This window comes from Sinocyclocheilus rhinocerous, unplaced genomic scaffold, assembly GCF_001515625.1.
Source record: "Sinocyclocheilus rhinocerous isolate Xijiao unplaced genomic scaffold, SAMN03320098_v1.1 scaffold167, whole genome shotgun sequence".
Taxonomy (NCBI): Eukaryota; Metazoa; Chordata; class Actinopteri; order Cypriniformes; family Cyprinidae; genus Sinocyclocheilus; species Sinocyclocheilus rhinocerous.
The window spans coordinates 527,959-546,985 of NW_015634008.1; the positions used below are offsets into that span (position 1 = coordinate 527,959).

The following is a 19,027-nucleotide window of genomic DNA, read 5'->3' on the forward strand; positions in this document are numbered from 1 at the left end:
CCCCGCCCCCGCGGTGATACCGGTATTACCGGTGTTGTCACACGTCGATTAACCGGTGGGAAAATTTCCTCACCGTCACAACCCTAATGACAACTCTTAGGATTGATTGTAATATAGATCTTTATTAATGTAAATAGAATGTGCATAGATTTGGTCTTGGAGGACTAGATCTGCTGCTGCTGCAGAGCAACTTGCTTCTTCTAAATGCTCCGATCATAAACTTAAAAGTAATAAACATGCTGCTGCTAGAGAGAGGAAGATCCACATAGCAGATCTAGGCAGGTGGTGCTGGGGAGGCGGTGGGCTAATATGAAGACATGCATAGCACACAGACACAGCATTCATTGAATACGTCCTGATTACATAGGTAAACAGTAATGAGAGTATGTGAATCCAATTGGCTGGGAACACTGAATTGAACAAACCAATTAGAACGTGAATAGAGATTCATGGCTGAACTATTCATTTTTTGAATCATGCTCATTATGAATTTATGTAGTGTAAAAAAAGAGGTGTCCTTTTGTGTTCCACAAACAAAAAAGGGTGGGTAGATAATAACATCATTTTCCGTTTACAGAAAATTATCTGAGGAATGTGTGACTTGATTGGACTGGCCAAATTAGACTTGTAAATAGGTGCTTCTTTCACAGTGCTTCAGACAAACACCTACAATAATCATGCAACTTAATTATTAAAGATACAAATACTTTTGGAAGATACATTCAAAACTTTCTGAGGGAGAAAATGACCCTCAGATTGTGCATGTGCATGAAGCTTCTGTCTTACACTAAAACTATCTAAAACTATCTTCGGCTTCAGAAGACACAGAAATACAGCACACTATAACAAATACTGTGCTTCATGAAAGAGAGAAAACATAAGTTGAATTACACTAAAAGAGAGTCTTTTCAGACATATACCCTCAAATGCCTAGACATACAGCCAACACACTGAACACTGGATATGTGTTAAAAACAGACAACAGGTTGTAGCTAGCCTTGCAGTGGGTGGTTGAGGGTCTATGCATAATGCTAACCTCCCCAGCTATAATAACCACATCACATGAGTCATTATTTCCTCGCATTGTCAAAAGAACCACATATTTCACTGCACATCACAGAGAAGCAATGGAAAAAAGGATCCCATTTAATATCAATGTCAGTATGTTCACTAATGGCTCTCTACCTTCAATTCCATTGCTAATGGAGGCTCTATAGTGACACAAAACAATACATGCTGTGCTCATGTTTATTTTATTTAAAAAAGCAGCCCTATCATTTATCCCCATGGACATTATGACTGCCTCGAAATTTGATAATCTTACAAAAAAAACAAAAAACGGCAAAAGGATTATATTGGGTTACACAGATCAGAAGCCTTTATCTGTTGTTTACTGAGGTATGTTGTAGTTTAGTTGTTAGGAGTATTTTAAGCATTATTTTTGAGGTGCCATGAGATTTATTAAAAGGGTGACAGCAGCATGTGAGCGGTAAGGACAATAAGATGAAACTGCAACAAATGCAGCTATATAACTAGAATTCAGAGACAAAATTATCATTATTACTTCTGAAAGATAACTGAATGCATATGGGGAGATGAGGCAGGAAGTTATTATATGCCCCCCCACACACTCCTCGAGGGGTTTGAATGACACAGAGGTGATGGAAAGTGGACAGGTTTGCTCATAGTTTTCTACTAACTAATTCAAGGTCTGGAAGATTGTTTCTTAAAGACCTGTAGATGTTTGCTCAAGTTAACTGTGAAATAGTGGGTAAAACCACAGATGCAATGGAGAAAAGGTGTCATTTCTCATAGCATTCGTATTTCTCACAGCATTCATCTATAATAAGGCTGCTTCTTCCATTCTAACATTATATGGTGACAATGGCAATAAGAATTGGCTAAAAATACAATTTAATTTTTGGCAAATGCTCATGTATGGCATATGGGCTTCAGCAAGCTGCAGGTGACCTGAGTGCTAGACTGTCAGCTGGATCTGTCACAGACTGAGGCCTCTCTGCTGGAAGTACGACACAGCATTTCTATTTTTCAAAAGCATTGTGCAGACACAATAGAGTGACAGTGGTGTCTACAGCACCAGACTGTATTAAACATCTGGTTTGCACATTTAAGACTCATGAAAATAAATCTAGCTAAATTTAGACCACTTTTTAAAGCTTTTGTGAACAACAAGATCAAAACATTCACTATATTCCCACAAGGTGTAGACAAATCAATGCATACCTTTACCCTGTAGCTCATAGACATCTCTGTGGGCTTTGACAAAGCACACTATTTGTTCATGTTGTGGTTACGACAAGTTGCCACATAAATGTGGACTGTTCAAACAGCTTGTAAAATTCAAGGTTTCCTATAATTCAAGTCAGACTCTCTATAAAAACATACAAGACAATGAGTATATAAACACTATATTATAAAACATTTTTAATAATACATTTTAATATTACAATAAATATGAATGCAACCTTGCTGAAGAAAGCATTGATTTTCTTTAAAAAAAAAAACTTACTGACCCCAAAACTTTTGAATGGTAAAGTTGGTAAAATGGTAAAGTTTTTTCCCCTTTATCTTTTTAAGTAAGTTAATAATGAAGTCTTGCCTCTGGGCTCATAAGCTTGTGACAATAAACGTTTCTTATAATAGATATGGGTTTTTGCTTGGCCGTTTCATTTTGTTTCACATCATGTTGACTACTGCATGATGTAACTGCAGAGAAACTGAGAGAAGACAATAAAAACACCCTTTACAATCAATGACTGTTTAAAATGAACATTGTCTTGATTGCAAAATTTAGCCTATGTGATATCATGCGTTTTGTGAGACCTACAATACAAGCTAGTGGCTCGATCTTAAAAATAACTGAGCCAAAAAAGGAAGTCTATCTAAATAATGATATCATACAGTAGGAACTCTAGCTTTGAGATGGTAAAGTCTCACATGTATCTGCAAATGTTAATGTAAGTGTCATAAATATTCAAGCAGTAAATCAAACACCTGAAGGTGTGATTTTTACACATCCTGCACCCTCAGAGGACCTTATTTGCATTCAGGAGCATCATGATTTTAGATAAAAATGAAGCATTCCTACATGTTTTGATTTGAAATAAAATGTTCTTGCTTTGTAATAGGATCAAGGACATTATAAATTGTTAAGTGTCAGAAATATGTCACAATAACATCCATGCTCTAATCAATGCCATTCACTGAATGATTGCATGTGTACTGAAACTCCCCTGTCAACCTTTCTTGAACAATGCAGTACATCAATAGTTTCAGTCTTTGTCATTGTATGTGGCTGATTTACCAGCCACAGGAAAAATACAAAGCACGTCAGCAACAGCTCAGCCCATGTGACTCAGCAGTCAGACGAAACCAGGCCAGTGATGGCCAGTGAACTCATCAGTGGCACTTCAATGCAAACAAATCAGTCAAGCAAAGCAAACAATTCTGAGAGCAGGTCACCCTGTTCTCTTTCATACCCACTGATCTCAGGCTAAACACAGTTTCATGCATATTTCTATGATGATTATACAAATAAACAAGCAAATGCGTACCTTTCTGTACATGGATGATATCAGGGTAGTTGGTAAGGTGGCCTTGGTACAGGGCTAACAAATCCATCAATGGGTCCACATCTTGTTTAGGCTGCTCAACAAAGTAGTCTCCAATAGCTTCGTAGGCTTCCCCCGTGTATGCAATTGCTTGGTTCAAACCGACAGAGTACGACTGCTGGTCTATCTCGAATGCTTGACTTAGATACTTAAAAGACTGTCCCACTTTCTGATACTCTTTCTTAAACCCGGCTATCTGCTTCCTCGCGAACTCGCTGAGCGTGGCATTGACTTGGATTACGCTGTCATCCATTTTCTTGGTGAAGGCCTTGAATCCGTCAATCCTGCTTTCAACATCTTGCAGGTCAAGAGGGGCTGCTGGAGTGCTGATGGTGAGGAAGAAGTTGGCACCGACCATCTCGTCCTTCTCGGCTTTCCGCTTCCCTTGCTTCCAAGACTTTTCATCCATGCTGGAGCAGGTGAGGAAGTGCTGGAAAACATCACACCGGGCTAGTACAGGGTGACTGGTCATATGATTCATCCACCATATCAGCCCTCTTCTCCTTTTCGAAATAAAGTCTTCTTCGAAGCGACCAGTGGCTTGTTTTTCAGGGATGTGTGGCACCGAAATGACAGGAAATTTCTCCACCAATCTGGCGTAGAGCCAATCGAAATGCTTATATCTTCTGTTGACCTGGCTCTGCGTGTGGGTCGGCGTCAGCTTGTAGGAAATGTAACTTTTCATGCCTTTGAATTTCGTCTGCTTGGTGGGGTCATCAATATTGCAAGTGAACAGGTACGGGTTCTCCTGCCACTCCGGACCATACTGACCCATCACCACGCAGATTTTATCCCCATCCTTCACAAAGCCGGACGCTTCCCCCAGCACGAACGCCTCACCTCCTGACTTCACAAAAGTGGAGAACCTGTTCAGATTTCTGCTGACTGTGGCTGAACTTTTGGCTTGCTGTGCACCTCTAGGCATGGAGGAGGTGGAGATGCTGTAGCCAGAGGGTCCGTTTCCTTCATAATTCCTATATCCTCCACCAACAACCCCTGGTTCATCAGCTACAGATGAGTGATCGTCCCAGTCATCATCCCAATCATCATCACTGGCTGGAGTCCCTGGATGTTGTTGTTGCTGCTGAGGTAGTGCAGGGTAGGCTGTGAAGCCGGATGCTGGTGCAGTGTTGTAGCTCTCTTGAGTCTGATTTTTGATGTCAAAACCACCAGAGGGAATGTTGGCATATCGAGAGTTGTGGTTAAAAGACGAGACGGTGTCATTTCTCAAAATCTCGACGTAGGACGCAGGCAAGAGCCCTCTCGCCCCTCTGCTGTTCGTCCCCTCCAGCCAGCCCTCAATGTCCTGTTCGCTGTACAGAGTTACAATCTCGTGCTCTTTCACCGATATCTCTCCTGGGTTTTCTGAGTTAAAGTCATACAGAGCTCTCGCTCGCAAAGCCATTTCTCCAAGCTGCGATGAATTTAAAAGCGTAAAAGGTTAGCGTATCAGCTAGCTAACTCCAAGCCAAACTCACTCACTCGCTGACCTGCAGTACTGACAACAACTTGCGCTTCTGCTGAGGGAACCGTAAACCCACTATCTCCAGCGTCCTCTTCACACTGGTCATACGATAACCTGACGATCAATCAGCTGTCCTGGTTAAAAACCTCAGAGCTGTAGTCATTTCTTCATCTGTGGAGTTTACCTTCCAGAGCCCCGTTGCTGTGCGCCCGTCCCACTCCGACCGCAGCGTACACTCGCTCACCCTGAACAGCGGCAGCGCCGAGCACAAGCAGTCCGGGTAGTCGAGGGCGGAGCTAATTACCAGGCAGCACGAATCAAATCTAACATGGTGAGGAGTGACTGATTTTCGAGAATCGGTTCTTTTGAACAGTTCTTTACAATGAACTGTTTTAATGATTCATTTGCAACAAAACACGCCATTACGGCACAATATTAAATTCTCCTAATTAAATGCCACGTGTAGTCATATATTGCTGTTCATTACACTTTCCCTCCATGCGTCCCAGTTCTGCAGCCATGATTCAGCTCAATAAACATTATGTCATTTAGAAACATTTATGAGTTGCATTACATTAAATAATAAAAAAATTCATCTCTTGGATTAAATCGTTTTGCAAGTTATTAAAACCAGATCTGTTTTGTATGTGATTTCACAACTTCGTCATACAATGAAGTTGTAAACATGTTTCAAGTAGCCTACATGTTTTATATTTATTACATTTATACTACTCAGATATTAATTTAGCATCTTATCCATTAGTCAAATCCTCCATTCAGACGGTTCGAAACAAAGTAAAAACATTTTTGTTTCATTTAATTTTTTCTGACCGAAAATGTTTTTTGTTGTTGTTGTTGCTGCTAACGGGTTAATACCGTAATTATTTCGTTCCTATATATTTTTTAATGAAACCAATCACATTTCTCAGTAAACATGGCCATTTCCTGTTTAATTTACCCGCGTGAGCGCTTCTGTGAATGGAATTAATCTTCTCAGGCTGAATGTGGCGACCGTTGAGATTCTGCAAGAAGGCGATGTTGTGGTAAATTTGGTAATTTACCAAAATAAATTTTATCTAAATTACAAACATTAATGTGGTAAAATGAAATGGCCAGATAACACCTGCAGCTGTATTTGAAAAAATGTGTCATTTCATGACATTGAACATTTATATTCATTAGCGCAGCGCTCCGTAAATTTTAAACAACCTTTTAACAGTTTTATTAAAATACCGTTCCTGCTTAAAACTGACAGAAACGGAAATACATTTTGTTTCTAATCCCTGCTTCATATGTTCTATCAACTATAACGAATTGGTCATTGCCAAAATAGATTCATTGAAAGATCCGATTCAAAAGTAGAATTAGTTTACGATTCGGACATCGCTATGTAGGCGAATCTCTTTCATAAGCGACTTTTAAGACGCTTTGTCAACTACATTCATTTATATCTGTGCGATTAAAATGCAGTATGACACGGACATACAGCATTAAATCTTCTTTAATTAAAGAATAAATATAAGTTTGTACGGTTTTTAACAGTATTATGATGTCCGCTGGTGAATGCTTTGTGTACTAAACAGGTTTGTCAAAAAAAAAAAAATCCTTAATACATTATCGCTGCGTTATTGTATTGGCATGCTGACAAACGTGCTTGCTCAGTGACATAATGAGATGTCATCATTGAATGTGGCGACCGTTGAGATTCTGCAAGAAGGCGATGTTGTGGTAAGTTGGTAATTTACCAACATAAATTTTATCTAAATTACAAACATTAATGTGGTAAAATGAAATGGCCAGATAACACCTGCAGCTGTATTTGAAAAAATGTGTCATTTCATGACATTGAACATTTATATTCATTAGCGCAGCGCTCCGTAAATTTTAAACAACCTTTTAACAGTTTTATTAAAATACCGTTCCTGCTTAAAACTGACAGAAACGGAAATACATTTTGTTTCTAATCCCTGCTTCATATGTTCTATCAACTATAACGAATTGGTCATTGCCAAAATAGATTCATTGAAAGATCCGATTCAAAAGTAGAATTAGTTTACGATTCGGACATCGCTATGTAGGCGAATCTCTTTCATAAGCGACTTTTAAGACGCTTTGTCAACTACATTCATTTATATCTGTGCGATTAAAATGCAGTATGACACGGACATACAGCATTAAATCTTCTTTAATTAAAGAATAAATATAAGTTTGTACGGTTTTTAACAGTATTATGATGTCCGCTGGTGAATGCTTTGTGTACTAAACAGGTTTGTCAAAAAAAAAAAATCCTTAATACATTATCGCTGCGTTATTGTATTGGCATGCTGACAAACGTGCTTGCTCAGTGACATAATGAGATGTCATCATGAAGCTTAATCACATTCCTGCAAGGGAACTGTTACATACTTGATGCCGATTTTAAATAATTTAGGGTAGGCCTATATAATGTGAACATATGAGAGTCTTTTTTATTTACTCGAAAATTTAATTTTTGCCACTAAGGAAATCAAGCTGAATGTTAAACATCTTGGGACATGCAAAACAAAGCAAAACTGTCATACAACAGCAAAGAATGTGATTGCTTTACCGGATAACTGATCACAACAAAAATGTTCAACTAACACAGCCCAAGTTTGTTCATGTCCTGATGAATGGTGTTAAATCACTGTGTTGTCCTAATCACACGCTGGCCCCCATCGGTCCTTGGTCTCCACCACTAGTATCCCATCACGACACAGCATGGCTTTGAGGTCCCCCGCCTGGAGGTGATGGTCAGGCAGTTGGTAGTGTCTGGTGAAACTCCGCGACACAAACCCATGCTCGTCCATCCTCACCCCGTGCCGACCTCTGATCAGCAGCCACCCCTCAAAGACCTGTATGAGGATGTCTTCTGGTTTAAATTGAGTCACATCCAGCAGGATTTGAAATAATGGCTCTCCTGAATCCTCGTCCTCAGTGACTGTTTGCCTCCCTTCAGTGTCCATTTTAACCGGCAGACATTCAGGTCCTGGCAGGGCAAACAGTCGATGATCTTCAGTGCATTCAGTGAGATTCCTGGTTTTGAAGTGCTCCTGGTAGCGCACAGGGCTTGCTATCCAGTGGGAAATAGTGATCCCCTCTCCTGCCATGACACTGGGCGCAGAGGTTCCCTTGGCTTTTTGTGTAGTGAATGTGAAGTAGTGCAATGCCAGTAGGACCAACCAAAGCTATTAAAAGACAGTCCCCTGCTTAAGTTTCTGGGCCAGGGACAGGGTGGACCATTTTTAGAGCAGGCAAAGAGAACTGATATCGTCATATATTACTATGTAGGAAGCTTATACTCGACAAGCATGACACATTAATGTTGTTAAATACACTATTTACACTACTTTCACTACTACACTATTTTAATTTTTTTTGAGACATTAAGTTTTATGCAGAAAGGACACAATAAACTGATCAAAATTGACAGTAATGGCATTTATAATGTTACTGAAGATTTCAAATAAATGCAGTTCTTTTGAACTTCCTATTCATCAAAGAATCCTGAAAAAAAAAAACAGCGTTTTAGAATGATCTCTGAAGGATCGTGTGACCCTGAAGACTGGAGTGATGACTGCTGAAAATTCAGCTTTGCTATCACACGAGTACATTGCATGTTAAAATATATTAAAATTGTAGACATTTACTTTAAAGCATTAAAGGATATTGGTATTATTTTTAAGGATAAAAGGATATTTAAAGGTTAAAGATATTGACAAATGATTTTGGCATGTTGACAAAGGGCATACCTTAAAAGTTTTTGTTCTGTCAAGTGTGATAGTTAACAAACAGACATGAATGATAAGTCAATGCTGCCACCTTGTGGATGTTTATTATGAGTACATATATAGATGCTGGAAATTTGTTTTGCCATACAGTAGACTGCATAATTGGTAACAAAGGTCCGCTGAAAATTTCAGACTGGCTGAACACATCAGTAGGCCTGGAATACTGTTTGTTTATGTCTTTGGATTTGTATGCTTGTTTGGGAGGGTACAAAACTTTGGGGTTGGTAAGATGTTTCAGCCTTTACTCCAGCCTTCAGTGTCAAATGATCCACGTTTACACTTCACGTTTGTTCATTTAGCATATGCTTTTATCCAAAGCTTTAGAAATCATTCTAATATGCTGATTTGATAATAAGAAATATTTCTTAACCACTAAGGTTGAAAAATGTTATTCTGGTTAATATTTTTGTGGAAACCATGATACTTTTGTCAGGGTTGTTTGAATGCAAAGTTCATATAAACAGCATTTATTTGAAATAGAAATGTTTGTAATATTAATGCATAACACGCTTTTACTGCCTCTTTTGATCAATTTAATGTGTCCTTTTTGAATAAAACTAAAAGTATATTACCTGGTATAGGTAATAGAATTTTCATGTGAATGAAAAGATTAAAAATCTAATTTATGTTGAACATTTGAGACCTTAATAAACTGCATATTATTTTGACACACCAGTTGCATGCTGTGATAATGTTAGCTTTCAACTTGTACTTTTCTAACTCTCTTTCTGAGTTGTTCTCTCACTGAGGAAGACACAATTATCACTATTATCATCATTGTATTCATTAGCACTTCCTTTGTTAGTAGAGGGAAGAGAGAACTGTTCACACATCTTTACATTATTATATAGCTCATCAGAATATATAATGTGATTATTTCAGTCAAACTTAAGTACATTTCTGACAGTGGCTACAATTTTTTTGCAATTATTCTATATAATTCATTGTGTGTAGGTGTGTAAAAGTAACTAATCCAATTAGCAGTTTTATTTTGCAATACGAGTCACTGAGCTGATAATCTCTTGAGACTGCGCTCTACTAATCCCCTTTAGTTGTTGTCACTCTGTCTCTCTCTCTCTCTCTCCCCGAGTATTCACCCACCTCTAGCTCTTGTTTATTTATGAATGGGAATGAACAGAACAGTTTCCTCTTTTCTCCATCCTTTCATTTGAAGAAGAACCATTGAATCTCTGTCTTCATATAGTGTCTTTCTCTGTTCCCTCTTCAAAGCCATCCTCTTGTCCTCATCCAGTTACTCTGGCTCGGCTTGTTTGTTGTCTGGGGTAACGCTGTTGCTGGGGACGATGTCAGAACACATTCAGCTCTCAATAGCCCTGTGTAGGATTGGCTTTTACACGGTAAGCTGAGCAGACGTCTCCATATTATGTCGTACATTTTATGCATGCACAGGTTGGTGCCTTTTCTTTGATTTTAGTTATTTGGATGTTTGTCCAAACTTATTTTGGTGGAATTATGTTGTGTAATAATGCAACAGGCTACCTGAAGCTACAGGTGACCATACTCAACAAATTACACAATGCAAACATTACAATAGTTCCTGCATGTAGATTTGCATGTATGATTACAGTAGCTGGAGTCATAATCTATGTCCGACAGCTTTCTTGAGCTGATAGCAAATACTAAACTGTGGTGATGAATATTAGTGTGTGTTTATCTCCAGGCAGTAGTGTGGCAGGTGTTTTCGGCAGTTAACCCTCAGGTTAACTTCTGTGCTTTTAAATAAGAAGTCACAGGGGAATCTTATATGGTAGAAAAAACAAAACAAAAACTAAACTCTAATCCTATTGTTTGGTGTATGGTGCTATACTGTATATCGTTACCACGAAATAAAGTGTCAATCGTTAGAGATTTTGCTATATCGTGTATTCCGCGGTATGCACACAACACAGTACTGCTTAAACGTTATAAACCTTTTGAGTGATAAGGAAACATGCATGAATGAGAAAATAAAGAGTGGGACGCACTTGGTAGAGTTATTAAGTGCAATAAGCAGTGAAAAAGAACTCAATGCGGTGCTCGCACTGACACAGCCGAAGCGCGCGCACTGAAAGCCCCTCTCAGACAGCATGCGATCGCGAAAACAGATCTCTTTCGTGTTTTATTGTGCTTGAATGGTCAAATATGCACACAGTTATGTCATAATGCCTGTCTTGTGGAGTATTCAAGTAAAAACAGTCGGTTATATGTTAAATAAATGTAAAACAGTTGGGTGAAAACCGGATGTGTTTCAGTATATTGGATCAGTGCAGTTGGTCTTAAAGGGACAGCAGCCTTATTTACCTGCTGCTGTCTGTCATTTATTAATGTTAATCATGTTTGATTGATACAATGAAGAAGACAATGCAGTGTTTTATTTATACATATTATTCAATTTCTGTAATATTTCTTACTACATGTTAAATAAACCTAGCCTACTGTAGCTAAATAAATTAAAAGTTTATTTCATATTTATTTGTTCTGTTGTGCTTGTAATTTGCTTCTTTTTCTTAATTTTAATAACAAAAATAAAATAAAAATAGTTATATCGAGGCACATATCGTTATCGTGAAATAAAATTTCTCATACCATGAAATAAGATTTTGGTCATATCGCCTTACATAAATTATGGTCACACCCTTACATAAATTATGTATGTTTTAGATATTATTCAATATCCTATCAGTTAGTTTGTTTTAATACACTACCGTCAAAAGTTTTGATTCAGTCTTTTTTTATGCTTTTGAAAATGCTTTATGTTTTAAAGGTGTCGTGAAATATATTGCAAGTTTCAGAACTCAAAACTAACTCCCCAGTTTAAATATGAATTATTCTTGTCTACCCTTCTGAAATGCAAACGTCGTTTGAAATCAAGGAAGTGTGTTCTTAACAGCTAAAGTAAAAGCAGATATTTTGAACAAAGTGGGTAATCAAACAGTTGCTGGTTCCCATTGACTTCCATAGTTTGGGAAAAAAAAAAAGTTTAGTTACCCACATTCTTCAAAATATCTTCTTTTGTGTTCAGCAGAAGAAAGAAATTCATACAGGTTCATTGTAGATCTTAAATTCTCAATGCAATCAGCACAATAAGAAGTTGAAAGCAACAGGTGTGTGGCCCAGTGTGGATGTGGTGTGTGCCTGTGAGGGTGCAGGTTTTATTGCGTCTCATTAGTTTTCTGTAGGACCTTCATTGAGGCTGCAATGGAGGGGAAAATCACATGCCTTCTATTTTAGTCCTGGTCTGAAATTGTGCCACGTGGCAAATGGTTGTCAGGCCTCTCGCTCCAAACCCTTTAATTATTTTACAGTTCAATTCTTTGGATGATATGCTTGTAGAATCTCTAAAAACAGACTTATATCAGGGAGCTTCCTGTAATTCTATCTTAATATTTACAGCATCGCTAAAGCTTGAATCTGGACTTAATCACAGTATAAACCAATTAAAATAATATAGGCATAATATATCATGTCAGTCCCAGTGTTGCACAGTGACCGATTCAAAATGTGTATAAATGAACCTCAAATACTTTCTGTATGGGAACCAATTGGTGGTGCCATTTTATTAATGATGACCCAAAATACAATTTGCAATCCTGATTATCTTAACTTCTTCTTTTTTTATGAAATAAGGGTCTGAAGCTAAAGACTTGTTAAATATAATTCTTAAATAATTTAATTATAAATTTTTAGTCAAACATTTTGGTACATTTTCCCGAAAGAGAAAAACTGCACCTGCTAAAAGTAATTGCATATATCAGATTTGCGCAAAACTTTGGCGATATTTTCTTGGAGGTTATAGTACATTGAAGAATGATCATATGACTTTTTACATACGCCATGTGACCTGTAAATGCGAAAAAAAACGTTTCCATTGCAGTTTTGCGAATTATTCCTTTTTCTCATTGCCTGAAAAACCACCTCATGCGAGCGTAAAAACATTTTTGCAATATGGGCGTTTTTGCGAAATTGACGCGTTTCCATTAGGCGTATTTTCAATTCACAATTTCAATTTGCGCAATTTGAAGGGTAATGGAAACGTGCCTTTTGTTCACTACTCACTGCTGTGTGTGTGCACTTGGATGGGTTAAATGCAGAGCACAAATTCCGAGTATGGGACACCATACTTGGCCACACATCTCTTCACTTCTTTGTTTTTTCTCATTCCTATTGTGTGTTCTTGTGTCTCTTCCTCATATCTTTTCTTTGGGATTTGCCTCTTAAGGAAAGGATGCTAGGATGAGATGTGAAGGAGGAATCAAAGCAAGATTCACTGAAGCATCACTTTAAAGCGATGCCATTTACTGATGACTGTGCATATCTGGTTTGTGTTGCTGCATTTAGATGACTAAAGTGTCAATTTCCAGGTCACAGGCTGGATGACAGAGCTGCAAGATAAGGAAGCACTGTTTACCAATCCTGGTCCTTGAGCACCCCTAACACTGCACAGTGTGCTCAGTAGTTCATTCCATGTTCACTCCAAATTGGGGGAGCTCCAGGACTATGGTTGAGAAACACAGAATTAGAACAATGAGAAGCACCCCATGTATCTTGGTCAGACAGCTTGCCTTGGTGTATACACTACCGTTTCAAAACCGATATTATTAGTATTCTTTACATTTATTCAGCAAAGAGGCATTAAATAAATAAAAAATAACAGACATTTATAATGTTACAAAAATATTTCAAATAAATGCTGTTCTTTTGAACTTCCTATTCATCAAAGGATCCTGAAAAAATATATCACGGTTTTCATAAAAATAATAAGCAGCACAACTGTTTTCAACACTGATAATAATAAGAATAATAAGATAATAATAATAAGAATGTATGTTTATTGAGCATGTGTGTGAAAATTGCACACCTGTAGTGTTTATATACGAGTTTCTCAAAGTTGCTTTGTGTGAGAGAAATGAATCCCAGATATGTAGTTAAACTTTAAGAGCCAAACAAGATATTTCTTGAGGGAAATATTAAAGGGATAGGCCTAGTTCACCCAAAAATGAAAATTGTGTCCAAATTTACTCACCTTTATTTTGTTGCAAACTAGAGCCCGACCGATTTATCAGTCTGCCGATTTTATCGGCCGATATGTGCCTAACGCAGATATATCGGCATCGGCGTATGTACCGCAGATATGCCACTTAGGCCTGTCACGATAACAACTTTTTGTTGTGCGATATATTGCCCCAGAAATAATTCCGATAAGCGATATTATTGTCATTTTAAAGACCATTTTATGCCACTGAATATATAATCATAATGTAACAGAATAATAATGCAAGAAGGCCTACACACTTCCAAATGACAACAAACTTTTAATTTTAAGAATATTTAGCACAATCACTACAGCAGTCAGATGTCCGTATGCACAAAGGCACAGATCCGTAAACAAGACCATATCTGCAGATGAAACTTTTTTTTGTAGAAGCATTTTTAAAATTTGAACTAGCACCTCATGACTACATCACGTTATGTTTGAGAAGCTGCAAAAGACACAGGCGCAAGTGGAATGTACAAAACATGGTGACATAAATTTTTAAGTAAATATAATGGGTTAAATATTGTGTCACCAAAAATGATTGAGGTCAATTACATATATTGCGCGATAAGTCGATATATTGATTATTGCGACAGGCGTAATGCCACTGATTTTTTACAGAACATAAAAAGCAGATAAATTGCTTGTAAATGGTGTAATAACGTAGTTTGTCCAGCACAATGCGCTCCATTGTTTGCTACTGGCGATCTGGATGAAATGCTTTAAAGCTTAAGTGTATGGAATACCATTGAAAATTTGAACGGCCATATCTTCGTAACGGTGCGGTGGATCAGCACCAAATTCGGGGGATCCCATCAGCTTGAGGATCCCTGTCGAATGCTTAATCGAATGTACGTCTCGAGGCCACCTTTCGAATGAGACCACCTCCGTGTCGATTAGGGCTGTCAAAAAAAAATTCGAATTTTGAATATTTGTCGAATTAAAAAAAAAACATGCAAAATGTTGCATTCGAATTTAAGGTCCGCGTCAGCCGTCAGGCAGCCTTATCAGTGGCGCACGAGATGCGATGATGTATGTGTCATTGATTGCATTTGAATGCTTTTGTTAGCCTATACAGTTGAACCCATTAGATGCGGCGCTGCTACGTTGTTCATTCACGATAGCCCTCGGGGTCCTGGAGTTACGGCCGGTCAAAGTCACCGTCGGGCACCGATCCCGAGGAGCTACCAATGTGCGGAGGGCGGCGTTCGAGAGGGCTTCTCGAGCTAAAGGGATTCCCTGAATTTGGTGGAGATCCGCCGCCGCGTTGGTGAGATAGTGACACCAGCCAACCCTTTCTCTTCAGTAAGGAGGTCTCTTGTTCAGGCAGCAGCATTCAAGCTTTGTCTTAACAGTAAGTTGCTAACTAGTTTGTGCGGTGGTAGCTTGAGTCTGTTGAATGGTGATTTAGCACTACGTTGTCACCTAGTTGGTGAGACGCAATGATATTAAGCAGCGGTTCTTAATGTTGTTCCTCGTGACCCCCCCCGCTCTGCACACTTTGTATGTTTCTCTTGTCACTTCAGAGTTTTCTTCTATTCGACTGTAAGTGCCCTGCGAAGTGGACTTCACGGGATATTCTGCCATGATTCCAGCACGAAGGGAACGTTCATGTTACATTCAAAGGGCATTAAAGTGCACGAGACGTGAATATAAATTGTATTTATTTACAGAGGTATATAATGTCACACTTCTCTAGTAATTTTCGTCTGTGTGTGAAGACCAGCGCAAATCCGCGTGAAGTGAAATAAACTTAAATGGAATAAAGTTGAATGGAATTTAATTTAAATAAAGTTGAATAAACTTAAACTTTACTGTTTCAGTGCACTGATGTCAGACTCATTTTGGATAATAAAGTTTATTGTTAAATTGTTAAATACCCTGCCTCCATTACATATCTTTGTCACACTTGAAACACACAAGTGTTTCATCACCACATTTGAGTGATCATTGCAAAAAATGTTTTTGTGTATATATAGTGTATATATATTCTGTTTATGTATATACTGCATTCTACAGTACAGTACCAGTCAAAAGTTTGGACACACAAATGGGAAAGTGTCCAAACTTTTGACTGGTACTGTACTATAATATACACATAAAGAATATCTGCCTTTTTTACTCCCTAATATCGCTATCGGCATCGGTCCTCAAAAACCCATATTGGTCGGGCTCTATTGCAAACCTAATCCTTCTTTCTGTTGAAAAGGAAAGATGATAATTTGAAGAATGTTGATAACCAAACAGTTTTGGAGCCCACTGACTTCCATTGTATGAACAAAAAATACTTTTATGTTGCACAGAAGGAAGTCATATAGGTTTGGAACGACATAAGAGTAAATGATGAGAGAATTTTCATTTTTGGGTGGACTATCCCTTTAACAGAAAACATTTATTTTGTTTGTTAGATCAAAGATTAGGTTAAATTGGCTTTTTATGAGGTCTGGGAATATTCTTTCTTGCCACTTTTGATGAAGCAGTCCAAATTGGCAACACTGAATGCCAAACAATTACAAATGTGTTGACTGGTAGATGAGTCAGGATTGGAAAATTCTAGTTCTGACCCATTTAGATCTCCCCAGTAAGTGCTGCGTATTATTGCGTACATCGGTGAAGTTTCACTTGTTGAAATGCAGGAACTGCAATGCAGGTGTGCCATGCTGTGAGGGGGGAAAGTCTTTTAAAAGCTTGAAACTGATGATTGCAACATGATTGTTTTGTACCAGAGACTAAAATATAAAGTCTTTCAATATGTTGTTTCAGTGAGTCCAGTTGTTTCTTCAGTCTGGAAGATTTTGTATGGCTTATGGTTGGTATTTTCCATTTCACTAAGAATAATTAAGTTTTTATTGAAGATGAATATTCTTTGAAGGGAAGATTGGTTTCTCCGGAAATCATGTTTTTGTCTAAAAATCAAGAGAAGTGTTATGGGAAGAAATCAGTTAGCATAAATATCCATATAATTGGATATTATTGTGCCTAATGGCTAGCCTGACTTGCATTATTTCCTGATCCCATTCCACAGGCTTCTCCCATCACTTTCTGTCCTCTCTCAACTAGCAGTGTCATTAAAAGACCAAACTGAACATGTCATCCTCAACAAGAAGATCAGTGTTATTTTAGTATTATTTATATACTCTTAGTATTTATTAATATATTGAATTCGTTTTTATTTTAATAGATTAATTTTAGTTTGTTTTAGTAAATTTGATATGTATTTCAGTGCTTCAACTTTTATTTTTATTTAGTTGTCAAGGCAACATTTCTATTTTTTTTGTAAGTTTTACTCTAATATTTGTTTTATTTCAGCTTTAGTTTAATGAACGAAAAAGTTAACTATTGTTAACTATTGTAGTTAACAATAGTTAACACTATTAATCAACATGGAACAATGTTAATCTGTAAATCTACTTTAAGACACAAATCATATTTACATTGAGTAATTTATTAGACATTTTATCCTAAGCAACTTATGAATTAGGAACTACAAATGTCAAAATGGCTACACCGCTAATTGTGTCCAACAGGATAGTAAAACTGTTTCATTTCTGTTTCATTCCCTCATCCCTCCAGCATGCATATGAACTCATTTATGTATGAACCCTTTAGAGTTTTATTATCGGTTGTATGTGTTCAGAGTGACCACTGAGTGGCAGAATGACCCTGCTGCTACATGGTCAATCATTCTTTTTCAGGTCAGTGCAGTTCAAAAAGTTATTAAATCAGACCTAATACCTCCCGTGACATAACTTTCATACATAAACAGATTTGAAATCTTCTGTTTGTGCCATGCACTGAAAACAGCTGTTCCTGTTCTTTATTCAAACTGGAGTGTCTGAAAGTCTTAATGCTGAGGGAAAGGCTTGATTCCTGCTTGATTTCAAAATTTGTAGAGATGCACCAGTTGACCAGAGCCATTGAAAAACAGAGTTGTGACATGCTCTGATCTCGCCGTCACACAGTCACGTGGTTCATGGAGCTCTCAATAGTTCCAAACAACTCCGTGCTGTCAGTCTGTTTGAATGGGTTTAATCAGATAGACAGCAGTTTCACTATATTTGCAGCAATTTTATGGTCAATATTGACACATTATGTCCATTGATTGTGCATTAACAGTAGGCTGCACGATATTGGAAAAAACTCCCATTGCGATATATTTTTTTTCTGCGATATATATTGCGATATGAAAAAAAAATCAGATGACTTCAATAGCTCTATATGGGAAAAAAATCAATGATTGGGGCGATTTTGTAGACGAGTAAATCAGCATAGGAAATAAACAAATTACAAGCATAGATAAATAACAGAACAAAGTTACAAATGAAATAAACAGTGCTTTATATTTTTCAGGTAAGTCTAACAGTATTCAGGTACAGAAATTAATAATCAAATGTAAAATAACACTGTATATATATATTAGGGCTGGACGATATGGCCAAAATTGATATCACGATATATTTATATAATATTTTATTTATTTATTTTTTCACTATAAATTCAATCTAATAAATCTGTGTTAAAGCTACAAAAGTTATTTTTCTTTGTGTTTTGTTTGATTAACGTTCATGACAGAGAAAGCAACAAGAACATTAAACTGCTGTGAACCAATATACTGTTACACATTCATTTTCTTTCTCATTTGTTTACCTTCACCTAAGCCATAAGCAACTGTGTTTACAAGGATACTTGCAGAGCACAGTATTTCAGGCACAAGTAGACGCAGAAGTGAACAGAATTCAGTGTTCACGTACATCTGAGTGGCTCTCACCGTGTCTACACCGGACGCGAGCGGCACGGTGCAACGCGACAAAATACAATGAACCCATTTTAATCAGTGATGCTATGTGACTGACTACACTGGATGGCGCGTGACATGACAAATCCCCGACAGTAAACTGATGCCTCGTTTATGACGTACTGACACAAAGTTCAAATGATATGCAACGGCAGTGTAGACAGACTAGACAGACTTTCACATGTCGTGCCTAAAACGCGTGGAAAACGCCAGCCGCACCGCTTTCTCCTTCTTTCCCTTCTTTCCGGGAGCTTGCGCTTTCGTGGCGTCTGCCGTTGCTAAGCAACCGTG

At 37.7% G+C, this 19,027-nt stretch overlaps 2 protein-coding genes across 2 annotated transcripts in view; both read right to left on the bottom strand.

Moving 5' to 3' along the window:
* LOC107744868 (sorting nexin-18-like) overlaps nucleotides 1-5,370 on the bottom strand; it is a 13,078-nt gene extending 7,708 nt beyond the window's left edge. Inside the window, exon 1 of the mRNA XM_016558685.1 lies at nucleotides 3,576-5,370. Coding sequence (XP_016414171.1) covers nucleotides 3,576-5,037 — 1,462 coding nt within the window. The 5' untranslated portion in view covers nucleotides 5,038-5,370. The remainder of the gene's footprint in view (nucleotides 1-3,575) is intronic.
* Nucleotides 5,371-7,770: 2,400 nt separating this feature from the next.
* LOC107744878 (heat shock protein beta-3-like) lies at nucleotides 7,771-8,280 on the bottom strand. The gene has a single exon (XM_016558694.1). The coding sequence runs from the start codon at nucleotides 8,223-8,225 to the stop codon at nucleotides 7,773-7,775; it is 453 nt and encodes a 150-aa protein (XP_016414180.1). The 5' UTR covers nucleotides 8,226-8,280; the 3' UTR covers nucleotides 7,771-7,772.
* Between the last annotated feature and the right edge of the window lie 10,747 nt (nucleotides 8,281-19,027).

What these genes read in the sequence shown, in the direction of transcription:
- LOC107744878 (XM_016558694.1), bottom strand. Translation starts at nt 8,225, where the DNA reads ATGGCAGGAGAGGGGATCACTATTTCCCACTGGATAGCAAGCCCTGTG.